Source organism: Pristiophorus japonicus, chromosome 14 (assembly GCF_044704955.1).
Source record: "Pristiophorus japonicus isolate sPriJap1 chromosome 14, sPriJap1.hap1, whole genome shotgun sequence".
NCBI classification, from domain to species: domain Eukaryota; kingdom Metazoa; phylum Chordata; class Chondrichthyes; family Pristiophoridae; genus Pristiophorus; species Pristiophorus japonicus.
The window spans coordinates 56,815,374-56,832,942 of NC_091990.1; the positions used below are offsets into that span (position 1 = coordinate 56,815,374).

Genomic DNA, 17,569 nt, shown 5'->3' on the forward strand with positions numbered 1-17,569 from the left:
GACCCTCCCCTGCATCAGCCAGATTACCCCCCCAAGACAGTCGGAATGCCCCCTTCCCCTGGAGCAGCCCGCTTGCTCGTTGACTCTTGCAACTCATCCAGGACAGGCCGAACATCGCGCTCTGACCGTCTGCACCTTCCTTAGCCCTTCCCCAGTGTTCGCTGCACACTGTGCTCTGTGCTGTCCTGTTGCTCACAATCTAATTCCCATTTCGCAGTGCCAGTTAAACTGAACGCCTCTTACCCATGCTCGTTGCTCTGTGATGCCCCTTCACCGCACTGGCTGAGGAACGATTTCAAAAAGCCATGCTTAAAAATGCGCAAATCCACAACGAGACGCACATTTAGTTACAAAAGGTGTCTGTAGATTTTTAAAAAACAAAGTAAGTGTGACGCAGGATGTGCCTGGAGGAGGGCAGGCAATTACACGAACAGGTGGGACAGGTTTGGAGAAACAATCTTCGGCTAAAGAAGAATGCATTTCAGGTGGAACAGTGATTTCAAACAGCTGAGAGCTGAGAGAGAGAAAATCCACCTCCATGGCACGAACCTGGTATTGCAGTACTTCCAGGAACGGTGCAGTGGCTCTAGGCCTTTTGGCTAAGAGCATTGGCGCAGAGTGATCCTTGACTGGTGCAGGGTGACCTCTGGCGTTTGACAAAGAATTGTAACGATTGGAACGATTGGACACGAATTTTTTAAAAAAAATAAAAAAATAAAAAAAAAATAAAGAGTCAATTGAAAGAAAGAACTTGCATTTATATAGCGCCTTTCACGACCTCAGGACGTGCCAAAGTGCTTTACAGCCCATGAAGTGTAGTCATTGCTGTAACATAAGTGACAAGGCAGCCAATTTCTTGCACAGCAGGATCCCACAAACAACATAGAAATAATGACCAATTATTTTAGTGATATTGATTGAGGGATAAATATTGGCCATGGCACACGGGAGAAATCCCCTGCTTTTCCTCAAAATAGTGCCATAGGATCTTCTACATCCATCTGAGAGGGCAGACCGGGCCTCGGTTTAACGTCTCATCAAAATGACAGCACCTCCGACAGTACAGCACTCCCTCAGCACTGCACTGGAATGTCAGCCAAGAATTTGTGCTCAAGTCTCGAGAGGGAGAACTGAACTCACAGCTTTGTGACTCAGCTTCGAGAGTGCTAACCACTGAGCCACAGCTGACTCAGTTATCTCACACATTGCCTCATCCAGTCCTTCACAAATGTAGGAGATTCACCGTGTCTGGTGCGAATAGTTTGGGCTTGGGTTTTTGTCTCGTGAAGTTCCAAGGTGGGTTTTCTGCTGGCACATAGAAAAATAGAAAATAGGTGGAGGAGTGGCCATTCGGCCCTTCGAGCCTGCACCACCATTCAATATGATCAATACTTCAGTACCCCTTTCCTGCTTTCTCTCCATACCCCTTGATCCCTTTAGCCGTAAGGGCCATATCTAACTCCCTTTTGAATATATCTAACGAACTGGCCTCAACAACTTTCTGCAGTAGAGAATTCCACAGGTTAACAACTCTCTGAGTGAAGAAGTTTCTCCTCATCTCAGTCCTAAATGGTCTACCCCTTATCCTTAGACTGTGACCCCTGGTTCTGGACTTCCCCAACATCGGGAACATTCTTCCTGCATCTAACCTGTCCAATCCCATCAGTGAGGGATGTGTTGGAGAATAGAACATTTTCCCAGCACTGGCTCACGAGTGCTGATTTCCCAAGTCTGGGAGAACTGGTGAGTGAGCAGGCCCTGGGAGTTGGTGCACCATCACATGGCAAAAGTTGGACGGGACAGGTTGGGTTTTGGGGCTAGGAATTGGCATGGGAAACATGCACTGGTTGGCTGCCGATAGGATAAGCAGGCATTCCAGCTGCTCTTAAAGGCCTTTAAAAGAGAGTGGGAATAGAGGCTTGGGAGTGCGAGTGTATGCTCAAGAGTCAAGAGGGTGGACTCAGGAATGAGAAAAGAGTTTCAAGATTGGGAGCATAGGCAGGATTGAAGGGATAAGCACAAGAGTGAGGAGGAGGGAATCAGGAATATGGATAGGCTTGGGATTGAGACAACAGGCCAAGGAATAGTGAGAGGATAGTTTTTATAGTGAGAGGATTGGCTTAGGACTGGAACGATGGATTCAAGAATGAAAGAATGGACTAAGATGTGAGGACAACAGATTGAGGAGTGAGAAGAAAGATTAAAAAGTGAGTAACTAGACTTGGATGTGCGAAGATGGGCTTAGCAGAGAGAGAATGGGCTCATCGGTGGAAAAGTGTACTTGAGTGAAAGGATAAGCTTGGAATAAAGGAATGCACTCGGAAATGAGAGCATGGGCTCGGGCGTGAGAGGATTGGCTTGGAATGAGAGGATGGACTTGGGAGGACATGGGGAGGATGTGGCAAGAAGCTCTGAATTAGGTTCAGTTCTGAATCATCATTCTTGGAGCATACTGGGACTAGATGAGCCATTCTCGCTTGTGGAAATGTATTTTTATCTGAGCTGTATAACACTGTATTTTTGTGCCCTTTTTGATATAAAACAAAATGGAGTCCTGGTCCTTCCAGAAATTTCTGCAACAGACAGTCGGTTTGCATAAACAACTAAACCTGGATGAAATGGCTGATAACTAATCAATGGCCACCAGACAGCTAGGCGACAAGTCCTGCTGAGATAAGTACCACCCATGGTGCTCTCCTATTGTCCATACAACAACAGTTCCACTCCGCCCCACCCTTTTCGAGATACTCAAACCACCAACCATTATCTCTTGTACAGACCTCATCCATTTCATGCAAAAAGATAACTGACCAGGAAACTGGACAATCCTGACACAATGCAATGCCCGTAATAGCTCATTACCACACTCTCATCGAGTAATGGCTGACTGGCTAACTAATAACCCTGACAAAAGGAAATATTTGGAAACCATGTCAGGACAAGGATGGAGTAATTAACTCTTTATCTGTATTCACTGACTGCAAGACAGAGCCAATACACAGGAAGAGGCCATAACTTGGGTTTTTACTGCATAAATATCTCGTGAAATTGTACCATTTCGAAGGTGTTCACTTAGCCGTTGACTGAGTGTGACTTTTCCCTTGCTAGCAAGTAAAAATAAAGGAACATCAGCCGGGCTGAAGGTGTCTGAGTCGTATATTTTGAGTCGAGATTTCGACATGCTCCTTTGCCGATCTAAACACCACTGTCCTTGTGCTTTACAACTTGTTGGCAGGGATATTAACAAGTTGAATATACCGTTCATTGCACAGTGATTTTAGATTAGCTAGGCCTCAAATTGAGATGCCGACCAGCTGAGGATTGGGTCTACCAAGGATGAGACTGTGTTGGGGGTATCAAGGTGAGTCTTACCCAAGGAACCTCTGGTATGTGACTGCTATTTCTATCCTGTTTGCCTTCTGTTATGATAATGCTTGTCAAGGAACATAGGTGGAAGACAGAAGTCCGTCTACAGAGGGGAAACCAGAGGGGTCCTATAAGAACATAAGAATATAAGAAATAGGAGCAGGAGTAGGCCATACGGCCCCTCAAGCCTGCTCCACCATTTAATACGATCATGGCTAATCTGATCATGGACTCAGCTCCACTTCCCCGCCCGCTCCCCATAACCTCTTATCCCCTTATCGTTTAAGAAACTGTTTATTTCTGTCTTAAATTTATTCAATGTCCCAGCTTCCACAACTCTCTGAGGCAGCGAATTCCACAGATTTATAACCCTCTGAGAGAAAAAATTTCTCCTCATCTCAGTTTTAAATGGGCGGCCCCTTATTCTAAGATTATGCCCCGTGTTCTAGTCTCCCCTATCAGTGGAAACATCCTCTCTGCATCCACCTTGTCAAGCCCCCTCATAATCCTATACATTTCGATAAGATCACCTCTCATTCTTCTGAATTCCAATGAGTAGAGGCCTAACCTACTCAACCTTTCCTCATAAGTCAACTCCCTCATCCCCGGAATCAATCTAGTGAACCTTCTCTGAACTGCCTCCTTTCGTAAATATGGAAACCAAAACTGCACGCAGTATTCCAGGTGTGGCCTCACCAATACCCTGTATAACTGCAGCAAGACTTCCCTGCTTTTATACTCCATCCCCTTTGCAATAAAGGCCAAGATACCATTGGCCTTCTTGATCACTTGCTGTACCTGCATACTATCCTTTTGTGTTTCATTCTCAAGTACCCCCAGGTCCCGCTGTACTGCAGCACTTTGCAATCTTTCTCCATTTAAATAATAACTTGCTCTTTGATTTTTTTCTGCCAAAGTGCATGACCTCACACTTTCTAACATTATACTCCATCTGCCAAATTTTTGCCCACTCACTTAGCCTGTCTATGTCCTTTTGTAGATTTTTTGTGTCCTCCTCAGACCTTGCTTTTCCTCCCATTTTTGTATCATCAGCAAACTTGGCTACGTTACACTCAGTCCCTTCTTCCAAGTCGTTAATATAGATTGTAAATAGTTGGGGTCCCAGCACTGATCCCTGCGGCACCCCACTAGTAACTGATTGCCAACCCAAGAATGGACCATTTATCCCGCTTCTCTGTTTTCTGTTAGTTAGCCAATCCTCTATCCATGCTAATATATTACCCCCAACCCCGTGAACTTTTATCTTGTGCAGTAATGTTTTATGTGGTACCTTGTCAAATGCCTTCTGGAAGTCCAAATACACCACATCCACTGGCTCCCCTTTATCCACCCTGTTCGTTACATCCTCAAAGAATTCCAGCAAATTTATCAAACATGACTTCCCCTTCATAAATCCATGCTGACTCTGCCTTTCCGAATTTTGCTTTTCCAAATGTCCTGCTACTGTCTCTTTAATAATGGACTCCAACATTTTCCCAACCACTGGTCTATAGTTTCCTGCTTTTTGTCTGCCTCCTTTTTTAAATAGGGGCGTTACATTTGCAGTTTTCCAATCTGTTGGGACCTCCCCAGAATCCAGGGAATTTTGGTAAATTACAACCAAAGTTGTTATGTATGCATGCTTGTATTGTTATATGATGTCTGTAACACTGAATGCACCTTTACACTGTACACACCTTACCTGTACACCAGAGGGTGCTGCTGCTGGAGACCTAAGGGTTACCTGCACACTGCAGGTAACCCAGTATAAAAGGGAGCTCACAGCTTGGTGTCCTCACTCGAGGAGCTGCAAATAAAGGACTACAGTCTACACAGTTTAAGTACCATATCCTGCCTCGTGGAGTCATTACCAAACTTGCCTACATACATAATACACTATCCCTGCCGCTACTTCTTTTAAGACCCTAGGATGCAAGCCATCAGGTCCAGGGGATTTATCTGCCTTTAGTCCCATTATCTTACTGAGTACCACCTCCTTAGTGATTGTGATTGTGTTAAGTTCCTCCCCCCCACAATAGCCCCTTGACTATCCACTGTTGGAATATTGTTAGTGTCCTCTACCATAAAGATTGATACAAAATATTTGTTCAGAGTTTCTGCCATCTCCATGTTCCCCATTACTAATTCCCCGGTCTCGTCCTCTAAGGGACCAACATTTACTTTAGCCACTCTTTTCCTTTTTATATACCTAAAGAAACCCTTGCTATCTGTTTTTATATTTCCCGCTAGTTTACTTTCATAGTCTATCTTCCCTTTCTTAATCATTTTTTTAGTCATTCTTTGCTGGCTTTTACAAGCTTCCCAATCTTCTGTCCTCCCACTAGTTTTGGCCACTTTGTATGCCCGTGTTTTTAATTGGATACCGTCCTTTATTTCTTTAGTTAGCCACGGATGGCTATCTTTTCTCTTACACCCTTTCCTCCTCACTGGAATATATTTTTCTTGAGAGTTGTGAAATAATTAGAAGCGACAAACAGGATGTTGTGCCTGGGTTGTTTTGAGAGCAACAAGTCAGATTACACAGAGCGTGTGCTTTCCGATACAATGCAGTTGTAGAGTGTGGGGGCAGCATGACGATGTGTGCCTGCATCGTCTTGGAGAGCACACGCTCTTTGCTCAAAGTTTCCATGGAATGTTCCCAGCTGGTGCATAGGAAGGAACATAGGATCAGGAGTAGGCCAGTTAACACCTCAAACCTGTCCCATCAATCACGTAGATCATGGCTATTCTGTACCTTAATTCCTCTTACCGCATTGGCTCCGTAACACTTAATACCCTTGCCTAACAAAAATCTATCAAGCTCAGTTTTTAAGTCTGCGCTGTCAATACCTGTCGTACATGAGGAGTGAGATTCCCGTTTAGAAAGCGCTGGATTGCAAACCCATTTAACGGCACGAAATGTTTGATTTTATTAATGCATTAAATTATCAATCCAGAGAGCTCGCAAGTCAAATCCACTCAAAAGATGTCTCTCAGTTGCCCTGTCAATAGTATCCTGGTGCATTTGGTGGACTTGATCTCCTGACCTTTATTGATGGAGAGTTTGTGGCTAAGGGACAGGTCACCTTCTCTAAGTTCACCAGGAGATGTTCTCTCAAGGCATTTGCCTGAGAACGGAAACTTAAAGTATCTGAAACAGGTATTGAATCCAACTGTCGAGAGCTGGAGTGAAACTGTGAGACCTTCTTCAATCCTATTGGTGGTGTGGGGGGGGGGGGGCACTGGGCCCTATGTAGCTCTTTGATGGGTCGAAATACACTCATGCACATCTTTTTTGGCCTCACCCCTCCCCATCTCTGTAATCTCCTCCAGCCCCACAACCTCCCGAGATGTCTGCACTCCTCTAATTCTGCCCTCCTGAGCATCCCTGATTGTAATTGCTCAATCATTGGTGGCCATGCCTTCTGTTGCCTAGGCCCCAAGCTCTGGAACTCTTTGCCTAAACCACTCTGTCTCTCTACCTCTTTTTCCTCTTTCAAGACGCTCCTTAAAACCTACCTCTTTGACCAAGCTTTTGGTCACCTGCCCTAATTTCTACTTGTGCTGCTCAGTGTCGATTTTTTAAATCTCATAATACTCCTGTGAAGTGCCTTGGGATGTTTCACTATGTTAAAGACGCTACATAAATACAAGTTGTTGTTGTTGTTGTTGACTGTTATCCTTTAGAGCTGGGGGTGGTTATATAAAATAATTCATATGACAAATAGAGTGGAGTCTGTATTCACAGGTTTTGGTGTCAGGTGCAGCATGATTCCAATATCTCACATGGAAATATTAGCTACAGTTGTGAGGTTTGCCATATGGCTACAATGTGACTGCTGTTGTCCGGCTTCTCCAATCAGAATTTCAGAAAAACCAATGATGGAAGTACTCAAATAAAGAGATATGATCAAAAATTCCTAAAACAAACACGTTTAAAAAAAAACAATTCCTTACAAAGTTTAGCAGCTTTGAAAGTAGATAAGTCCCCAGGCCCGGATGAAATGTATTCCAGGTTGTTGAGCGAAGTAAAAGAGGAAATAGCAGAGGCCTTGACCATCATTTTTCAGTCCTCTTTGGATTTGGGCATGGAGCCAGAGGACTCCACTTATGCTGTGCGTCGAGAGGAAATCATCCCTCAATCTATCTTAAAATGAAAGCCATAAAAGCATGCCATAAAACACCAACAACCCTATGGCCTCTATAAGTAAGAGCATCATAGAAATATGGGCATTTTCTGATGTGGTCTCACACCTGTTGGGCTGGGTTTAAACTGTTCAGATTTAACGTACAGGCCTTTTATCACAGAGCAAAAAGGACTGCTAATGTGGTACCCTTGTTTAAGAAGGGAGAAAGGGATAGACAGAGTAATTACAGGCCTGTCAGCCTAACCTCAGTGGTGGGAAAATTATTGGAAAAAATCTTGAAAGACAGGATAAATCTACACTTGAAAAGGCAAGGATTAATTCGGGACAGTCAGCACGGATTTGTTAAGGGAAGATCATGTTTGACTAACCTGATTGAGTTTTTTGAGGAGGTAACTAGGAGGGTCGATGAGAGTAGTGCATACGATGTCGTGTATGTGGACTTTAGCAAAGCTTTTGATAAGGTCCCACATAGTAGACTGGTCATGAAGGTTAAAGCCCATGGGATCCAGGGCAAAGTGGCAAGTTGGATCCAAAATTGGCTTTGAGGTAGGAAGCAAAGGGTAATGGTTGATGGATGTTTTAGTGACTGGAAGGATGTTTCCAGTGGGGTTCCGTAGGGCTCAGTACTGGGTCCCTTGCTTTTTGTGGTATACATAAATGATCTAGATTTGAATATAGGGAGTATGATTAAGAAGTTTGCAGATGACCCTAAAATTGGCTGTGTGGTTGATATTGAAGAGGAAAGTTAAGGACTGTAGGAGGATATCAATCTACTGGTGAGGTGGGCAGAACAGTGGCAAATGGAATTTAATTCGGAGAGGTGTGAGGTAATGCACTTGGGAAAGGCTAATAAGGAAAGGGTACACACATTAAGCGGTAGGCCACTTAAAAGTGTAGATGAACAAAGGGACCTTGGAGTGCTTGTCCACAAATCCCTGAAAGTAGCAGGCCAGGTGGATAAGGTGGTTAAGAAGGCATAGGAATGCTTGCCTTTATTGGCTGAGGCATAGGGAAGTTATGCTAATACTCTGGTTAGGCCACAGCTAGAATACTGTGTGCAGTTCTGGTCACTGTATTATAGGCTGGGTTTGTTCTCTTTGGAATAGAGGAGGCTGAGAGGAGACCTCATTGAGGTGTACAACATTTTGAGGGGCCTGGATATAGTGGATAGCAAGGGCCTATTTCCCTTGGTGGAGGGGTCAATTATGAGGGGCATATTTTTAAGGTAGTTGGTGGAAGGTTCAGAGTGGATTTGAGGGGAGGCTTCTTCATGCAGAGGTTGTGGAGGTCTGGAACTCACTGCCTGGAAGGGTGGTGGATGCATCCCAACCTCTGTATCAAACTACAGTATGCAGACAACGCCTGCATCTATGTACATTCAGAGACTGAACTCCAAGTCATCGTCAACATCTTCACCGAGGCATACGAAAGCATGGTCCTTACACTAAAGATCCGTAAAACAAAGGTCCTGCTCCAACCTGACCCCGCCAAACAGCACTACACCCCCCCAGTCATCAAGATCCAGGGCGTGGCCCTGGAAAATGTGGACCACTTTCCACACCTCGGGAGCCTATTATCAGCAAGGGCAGACATCGACGACATCACCTTTGGCTGCCTGAGGATGTGAGTGTTCGAAGACCAAGCCCTCAAATCTGACACTAAGCTTATGGTCTACAGGGCTGTAGTGATACCCGCCCTTCTGTATGGCTCAGAGACATCGATCATATAGAGTAGACACCTCAAATCGCTGGAGAAATACCACCAAGTGCAAGGTCCTGCAAATCCCCTGGGAGGATAGATGCACCAACGTCAATATTCTCGATCAGGCTAACATCCCCATCATCGAAGCACTGACCACATTCAACCAGCTCTGTTGGGTAGGCCACATTGTCCGCATGCCCGACACAAGACTCCCAAAGCAAGCATTTTACACGGCAAGTGAGCCCCACGTAAGCAGAGGAAACGTTTCAAGGACACCCTCAAAGCCTCCTTGAGAAAGTGCAACATCCCCACCGACACCTGGGAGTGCCTGGCCAAAGACTGCCCTAAGTGGAGGAAGAGCATCCGGGAGGGCGCTGAGCACCTCGAGTCTCGTCACCGAGAGCATGCAGAAACCAAGCGTAGGCAACGGAAGGAGCTTCTGGCAAAGCAGACTCCTCATCCAACGACTCTCTGTCCCACCTGTGACAGGGACTGTAATTCCCATATTGGACTGTTCAGTCACCTGAGAATTCACTTTTGGAGTGGAAGCAAGTCTTCCTTGATTTCGAGGGACTGCCTATGATGATGGTGGATGCAGAAACCCTCACCACATTTAAAAGGTGCTTGGATGGGCACTTTAAGTGTCGTAACTGTAAAGTCCTTATTCTACAGTATGAAACCACACGAGGCACATTCTGGGGACAAGGTCACTCTGTGACCTTAACACTTTATTCACAGGACTCCAAAGACGATGACCCTGCGTGGGACCTCCCTTTTTATATCTGAGTGATCAGGTAAGGAGTGTCTCCCACAAGTTCACCCCTTGTGGTCAAGGTGTGCATCGAGGTTGAGTGTATACAGTAATACAGTGGTGTTACATTTTGCGGTTACATATATGACATCACCTCCCCCCCCCAAAGTGTTATTGGGATCATAGGTTTAGTCTTTCAAGTGGTCTACGCTCTCTCGTGGAGTGCCGCAGTTGGGGCTCTGGTTGTTGGACACTGACGTGAGTGTCTGTCACCTGTGGTGATTCTGGCCTATCCAGGCTGACCTCAGGGACTGTGCATTCTTCTGATCGCTCTTGTTGCTCGTTCACTGGCGGTGTTGTGAGCTCCATCTCATGGTCTTCTTCAGGTTCCTCCGTGAAGATGTTTAACCTTTTTTTTACTTGTCCAGATGCTTACGGCATATCTGACCATTGTTGAGTTTTACCACGATGACCCTATTCCCCTCTTTGTCAATTACAGTGCCCTCAAGCCAGTTGGGTCCCATGGCGTGATTAAGGACGAATACAGGATCATTTATTTCTATACATCTCCCCCTCGAATTACGGTCATGGTACTCGTTTTGGGACTTGCGCTTGCCCTCAACTATGTCGGTCAGGACTGGGTGAATGAGGGACAACCGAGCTTTCAGTGTCCGTTTCATTAGTAGCTCTGCGGGCGGGACTCCCGTGAGCAAGTGCAGTCGGGATCTAAACGCCAGCAGGAGATGCGAGAGGTGGCATTTTGGGGAGGGTCCTTGAATCCTGAGCATACCTTGCTTAATGATTTGGACTGCACGTTCCGCTTGGCCATTGGAGACCGGCTTGAACGGCGCAGTCCTGAAGTGGTTGATGCCATTACCCGACATAAACTCTCGGAATTCGTAGCTTGTGAAACATGGGCCATTATCACTAACCAGGATGTCCGGCAAGCCATGGGTTGCAAAGATCGCACGTAGGCTTTCCACGGTGGTGGATGACGTGCATGAATTCAGAATGATGCACGCGATCCATTTCGAGTACGCATCTACCACAATAAGGAACATCTTACCATGAACGGACCCGCGTAGTCAAAATGAATGCGTGACCATGGCCTGGTGGGCCAGGGCCACGGGCTGAGCGGGGCCTCCCTGGGGGCATTACCCAGCTGGGCACACGTTGTGCACCTGCGAACACAGTGTTCCAGGTCTGAATCAATTCCAGGCCACCAAACGTGTGACCGGGCAATGGCTTTCATCAGCACAATGCCTGGGTGCTCGCTGTGGAGTTCCCTGATGAATGCCTCCCTGCCCTTCTGGGGCATAACTACCCGGCTGCCCCATAGTAGGCAGTCGGCTTGGATGGAGAGCTCATCCATCCGGTCTGACCTCCTCAGGGCATGCTCCATGTGCGGGCGCCCAATCCCCAGTTAGGACACATTTCTTAATCAGGGATAGGAGGTGATCTCTGTTTGTCCAGATTTTGATCTGGCGGGCTGTGATGGGGGAGCCTGCACTGTCAAAGGCATCGACAGCCATGACCATCTCGGCGTTTTGCTCCGCTGCCCCCTCAGTGGTGGCCAGTGGAAGCCTGCTGAGCGCATCAGCGCAATTTTCAGTGCTGGGCCGGTGCCGGATGGAGTAGTCATAAGCAGCCAGCGTGAGAGCCCATTGCTGTATGCGAGCTGATGCGTTGGCATTTATGGCCTTGCTGTCTGACAACAGGGATGTTAATGGCTTGTGGTCCGTCTCTAATTCAAACTTCCTACCAAAGAGGTACTGATGCATTTTTTTTACACCATAGCGCTTCCTTCTCGACCATCCCATATCCCCGTTCTGCTTGAGAGAGCGACCTGGAGGCATAAACCACAGGTTGTAGTTGACCCTCAGTATTGCCCTGCTGCAACACACACCCAACCCCATAGGACGATGCATCACATGTCAAAACCAAGTTTTTACAGGGGTCATACAGGGTCAACAACTTGTTTGAACAAAGTAGGTTTCGCGCCCGATCAAAAGCCCGTTCCTGATAGTCCTCCCAAAACCAATCGCAACCTTTACGCAGGAGCATGTGTAGCAGCTCCAACAATGTGTTCAAGTTCAGCAGAAAGTTCCAGAAATAGTTCAACAGTCTCAGGAATGAACGCAACTCCGATGAGTTGCAGGGCCTGGGTGCTCGTCGAATCGCCTCTGTTTTGGATTCGGTGGGCCGAATCCCATCTGCAGCAACCCTCCTGCCCAGAAACTCAACCTCAGGAGCTAAGAACACACATTTAAACTTCTTGAGTCGTAGGCCTACCCGGTCCAGTTGGCGTAGCACCTCCTCCAGGTTGTGGAGGTGTTCCTCGGTGTCTCGACCCGTGATGACGATGTCATCCTGGAATACGATCGTTCCAGGAATAGATTTAAGCAGGCTTTCCATGTTTCGTTGAAAAATCATGGCCGCTGATCGAGTGCCAAATGGGCACCTGTTATAAACGAACAGTCCCTTGTGCGTGGTGATGGTGGTCAGTAGTTTAGATTCGTTGGCCAGTTCCTGGGTCATATAGGCTGAAGTGAGGTCCAACTTGGTGAACAGCTTGCCGCTTGCCAGCGTGGCGAAGAGGTCCTCCGCTCTCGGGAGGGGGTATTGGTCTTGTAGGGACACCCAATTGATGGTGGCCTTGTAGTCGCCACGGATCCTGACAGAACCATCCGCTTTTAGGACGGGAACGATGGGGTTCGCCCAGTCACTGAATTCAACAGGCGAGATGATGCCCTCTCTCAACAGCCGGTCCAATTCGCTCTCGATCTTTTCCCGCATCACATACGGCACCGCTCTGGCTTTGTGGTGCACTGGCCTGGTGTCCGGGGTGATGTGTATCACTACTTTAGTGCCTTTGAAAGTCCCGATGCCAGGTTGGAATAGTGAATCGAGTTGTTGTAGGACTTGTGAGCACGAACTTCGCTCCACAGATGACATTGCGTGAACATCCCCCCATTTCCAGTTCATCTCGGCTAACCAGCTCCTCACCAACAGTGCGGGACCATTGCCCAGGACAATCCAGAGGGGAGCCGATTCACTAACCCATTGTGTGTGACAGCCAACATTGCACTGCCTAGCACCGGAATGATTTCTTTAGTGTAAGTCCGTAATTGTGTCTCAATACGTGCTAATTTGGGTCTACTGGTTTTCAGTGGCCATAGCTTCTCAAATTGCTGAACGCCCATGAGTGACTGGCTGGCCCCAGTGTCCAGCTCCATGCATACTGGGATACCGTTTAATAAAACCCTCATCATCATTGGTGGCGTTTTGGTGTATGAGCTGTGAATATTCGTTACATGGACCCGCTGAACCTCGGCGTCCCTCAAAGAACCCTCTTCTGGTCCATCCACCTCATATATTAGTCTGGTTGCAGACTTCCTGCACATTCGAGCTAAGTGGCCACTGAGATTGTAGTTCCTGCAGACAAACTGTTGAAATCTGCAAGATCTAGCTGAGTTTCCCCCACACCTCCAGCATGAGTTAAAGTTTCCATTGTTGGGAACAAAGGGACTATGGCCAGGCATTCCGCGCTGACTGCCCCTTTGACTCCTATTAGTGGGTGTCAATGGCTCCATCCCGGGACGCATTGTCCACTGTAATGGCGTGAATGTCCGTTCAGCCTGCTATTGTCTCTGTTGAAGTCCTACTCTGGGGTCCAATGCTGCCTGGGGAGTGTCGGACTGCCCCTGCCTCTCTGCGGGGCTCCGAGTCGCATTGATGATGTTGACTCCATGATATATCGGCACGTTAGAGGCAGAATTGCGCACGTATATTATTTTCGTCTCTTCCTCCCCTGCAATGAAAGTTTGAACTATCAACACCGCCGCTTCCAAGTTCAAATCCTTGGTCTCAATTTGCGGAAAATTCCCACATGACCGATGCCCCCGATAAAGAAGTCCCTTAGCATCTCCCCCCTGCATGCGTCTGTGAATTTACAGAGGCTGGCCAAATGCCAGAGGTCCGCTATGAAATCCAGTATACTCTGTCCTTCATGACGTCGGTGGGTGCAGAATCTGTGTTGGGCCATATGCATGCTATTCGTTGGTTTGAGATGCTCCCCGATCAATTTGCTGAGTTCTTCAAAGGTTTTGTCCGCCGGCTTTTCGGGTGTTAGTAAGTCCTTCATGAGCACGTAAGTCTTTGGTCCGCAGCTGGTCAAAAGATGAGCCCTTCGCTTGTCGGCCGCTGCATCCCCCAGCCATTCTTTCATAACGAAGCTTTGCTGAAGCCTCTTGACAAAATCGTCCCAGTCTTCCCCAACACAGTACTGATCCTCTGTACTACCGGTGGCCATTCTCGTGGGTCGTGAATTCCTGTTTCTTGTCGCCAATGTAAAGTCCTTACTCTACAGCATGAAACCACACGAGGCACATTCTGGGGACAAGGTCACTCTGTAACCTTAACTCTTTATTCACAGGACTCCAAAGACGATGACCCTGCGTGCGACCTCCCTTTTTATACCTGTGTGATCAGGTAAGGAGTGTCTCCCACAAGTTCATCCCTTGTGGTCAAGGTGTGCATCTAGGTTGAATGTATACAGTAATACAATGGTGTTACATTGTGGTTACATACATGACAGTAACCTGAAGGGTTACGGACCTAGAGCTGGTAAGCAGGATTAGACTGGATAACCTCTTGTTGGCTGGCGCAGATACAATAGTAAGTACTGCAGTGAATCGAATATGGCCAGGGTGATCTCCTGGACTAGTTTCGATCTCCAGGATGGGTCGGAGAGGAATTTTCCCAGATTTTTTTGCCCAATTGGCGTGGGTTTTTATCTGGTTTTTGCCTCTCCCAGGAGATCACATGGTTCCGGTTGGGGTGGAGTGTAGAATGTTTCGGTCCAAGGGATGTTATAGTTGTGTGGGGCGGACTGGTTGGTCTGGGTGCGCTTTACCTTTCCGCCTTTGTTCACTGTTCATAGGTTTATATGTAACCTTCAGGATTGCTGACCGAGGACCGTGCGGCTCCTTGTCAGCCGGCGTGAACATGATGGGCCAAAATGGCCTCCTTCTGCGCTGTAAATTTCTATGTTTCTAGGTTTCTAAACCACTATCTATAACCCCTATGCTATGTAGTTGCAGAATCAATGCACACACCTGCTATCACAAAGATCAATAAAGGTGGGGAAGCCATTCAGCCCATCTACCTCACAGTTCCACAGTCCACCATCACAGCATCTAACTGCCCTTGAATTACTTCAAAGATTTTTGCCTCCACAGTCCTAGCCAAAAGATCATTCCAGGGAATTTTGTGAAGAAAATCCATTCCGACATCAGCCTTAAATCTGTCTTTTATTAGTTTGTACTTGTGTCCTCTTGTTCTGTAATCATGGCTTAACATGATGCTATGCTGTGGATGAAACCTGTCTATTCCACTTAGTATCTTAAGGGGGCGAAATTGCCACGCGCCCTGCTTAGGGCTCACAATTTGAAGTAAATGAAAATTTACTGCCCGCGAAATGGGCAGCTAAATGTCCCAGAATTGGAGTCCTTGAAACAAAAACATCTGCGGGGCAATATCGGAGGTGTAATTCGCCAGTGCGGGGTGGTAACGGGGCCATTGAGGGGCAGAAGCGCAGTGTGACAGTCAACGCAACGCGGACGTGCCACGTCGCACTGACGGGTTGCAGTGTCACTCTCCCTTCTTTTAAAGGGGAGGGTCACTGCGAACTCTGCAGCCGCTTTCCAGGCACCCAGTGGGCCACCAGGGAGGGTCTCGGCCAGGCCAGCGGCCACCACTGTCATGCAAAAAGTTGGCCAACAAAAACAAGGCCCTCCCCTTTAAGAGCGGATGGGGCGCCCCAAGCCACCACAGCTTTGTGACCCGCAAAGCTGTCGATGGTATGGTCCCGCTCCAACCTTGTTCCCGCGGGGCAATTTCCCCCACGGGGTGTAAGGAGGTCGGTGCAGGATGATAAGGGATCGGCGCATACAGCAATGACATCTCCGCTGTGTGTTCCGCCGCTCAGGGCGGAAATTATGGGGCACGGCACAAAGCTGTTTTCGTGCGGCCATCCCAGGGGCAATTCCGGATGGATCGCTTCTGGTGTCTGCCTCCGGGCGACAAACTCCTTATCGCCCCATTAGCGCCTCCCGCAGGCACTATCGGGCCTTTCGCAAAGAGGCAATTTCTGCCCCTATGTATCTTATAAGGATTCCTGTCACAAATTAGGCCATTTATACTTGTTCTATTTTGAATATAAAGAAAAATCTGCTCTCAGTGTTGAGAAGACAAGTTGTTTGTGCCTCAATGGGTCCATCCTGAATTAACATAATTTATTAACTTTCTCTGGAATGTGATGAATTGCCTTCAGCAGGGTGAAATTGTATCTTCTGTCACAGCTAAGAAAGAATTTACATTTACATGATCATAGAGAGGGTGCAGAAGAGATTTACTAGAATGGTACCAGGGATGAGGGACTTTGTTATGCGGGAGGATTGGAGAAACTGGGGTTCTTCGCCTGACAGCAGAGACGGTTAAGAGAAGATTTGATAAAGGTGTTCAAAATCATGAATGGCTTTGATAGGGTAAATAAAGATAAACTGTTCCCATTGGCGGAAGGGTCAGTAACCAGAGGACACAGATTTAAGATGATTGGCAAAACAACTAGAGCCAACATGAGGGAACATTATTTTACGCAGCGAGTTGTTACGATTTGGAATGCACTGCCTGCAGGGCTGGTGGAAGCAGGTTCAATAATAACTTTCAAAGGGGAATTGGATAAATGCTCGAAGGAAAAAACGTTACAGGACTATGGGGAAAGAGCAGGAGCGTGGGATTAATTGGATAGCTCGACCAAGGAGACATCACAGGCACAATGACCTCCTTCGGGGCTGTATCATACTATGATACTATATCGCATCTTTCATTACTTCAGGTCATCCCAATACACTTCATAGCCAATGAAATGCAGTCATTGTTATAACATAGCGAATCGCAGCAGTCAATTTGCACGACTCTCATCCATGCCTTTGTTACCTCTAGACTTGACTATTCCAACGCACTCTTGGCTGGCCTCCCACATTCTACCCTACGTAAACTTGAAATTATCCAAAACTCGGCTGCCCGTGTCTTAACTTGCACCAAATCCCATTCACCCATCACCCCTGTGCTCGCTGACCTACATTGGCTCCCGGTTAAGCAATGCCTCGATTTCAAAATTCTCATTCTTGTTTTGAAATCCCTCCATGGCCTCGCCCCTCCCTATCTCTGTAATCTCCTCCAGCCCCACAACCCCCCCCCCCGAGATGTCTGCGCTCCTCAAATTCTGCCCTCTTGAGCAGCCCTGATTATAACTGCCCAACAATCGGTGGCCGTGCCTTCAGCTGCCTGGGACTAAGCTCTGGAACTCCCTCCCTAGACCTCTTCGCCTCGCTACCTCGTTTTCCTCCTTTAAGACGCTCCTTAAAACCTACTTCTTTGACCAAACTTTTGGTCATCTGCCGTAATTTCTCCTTATGTGGCTCAGTGTCATATTTATTTATTTTTTATTTTGACCCGTGAAACGCCTTGGGACGTTTTACTACGTTAAAGGCACTATATAATTACAAGTTGTTGTTGTTGTATAGCAAGATCGGGCCGA

The 17,569-nt window shown here is 47.1% G+C and overlaps 1 protein-coding gene across 1 annotated transcript in view; it reads right to left on the reverse strand.

Moving 5' to 3' along the window:
* Positions 1-247, reverse strand: part of sh3d21 (SH3 domain containing 21) — a 131,117-nt gene extending 130,870 nt beyond the window's left edge. Inside the window, exon 1 of the mRNA XM_070898718.1 lies at positions 244-247. Coding sequence (XP_070754819.1) covers positions 244-247 — 4 coding nt within the window. The remainder of the gene's footprint in view (positions 1-243) is intronic.
* Between the last annotated feature and the right edge of the window lie 17,322 nt (positions 248-17,569).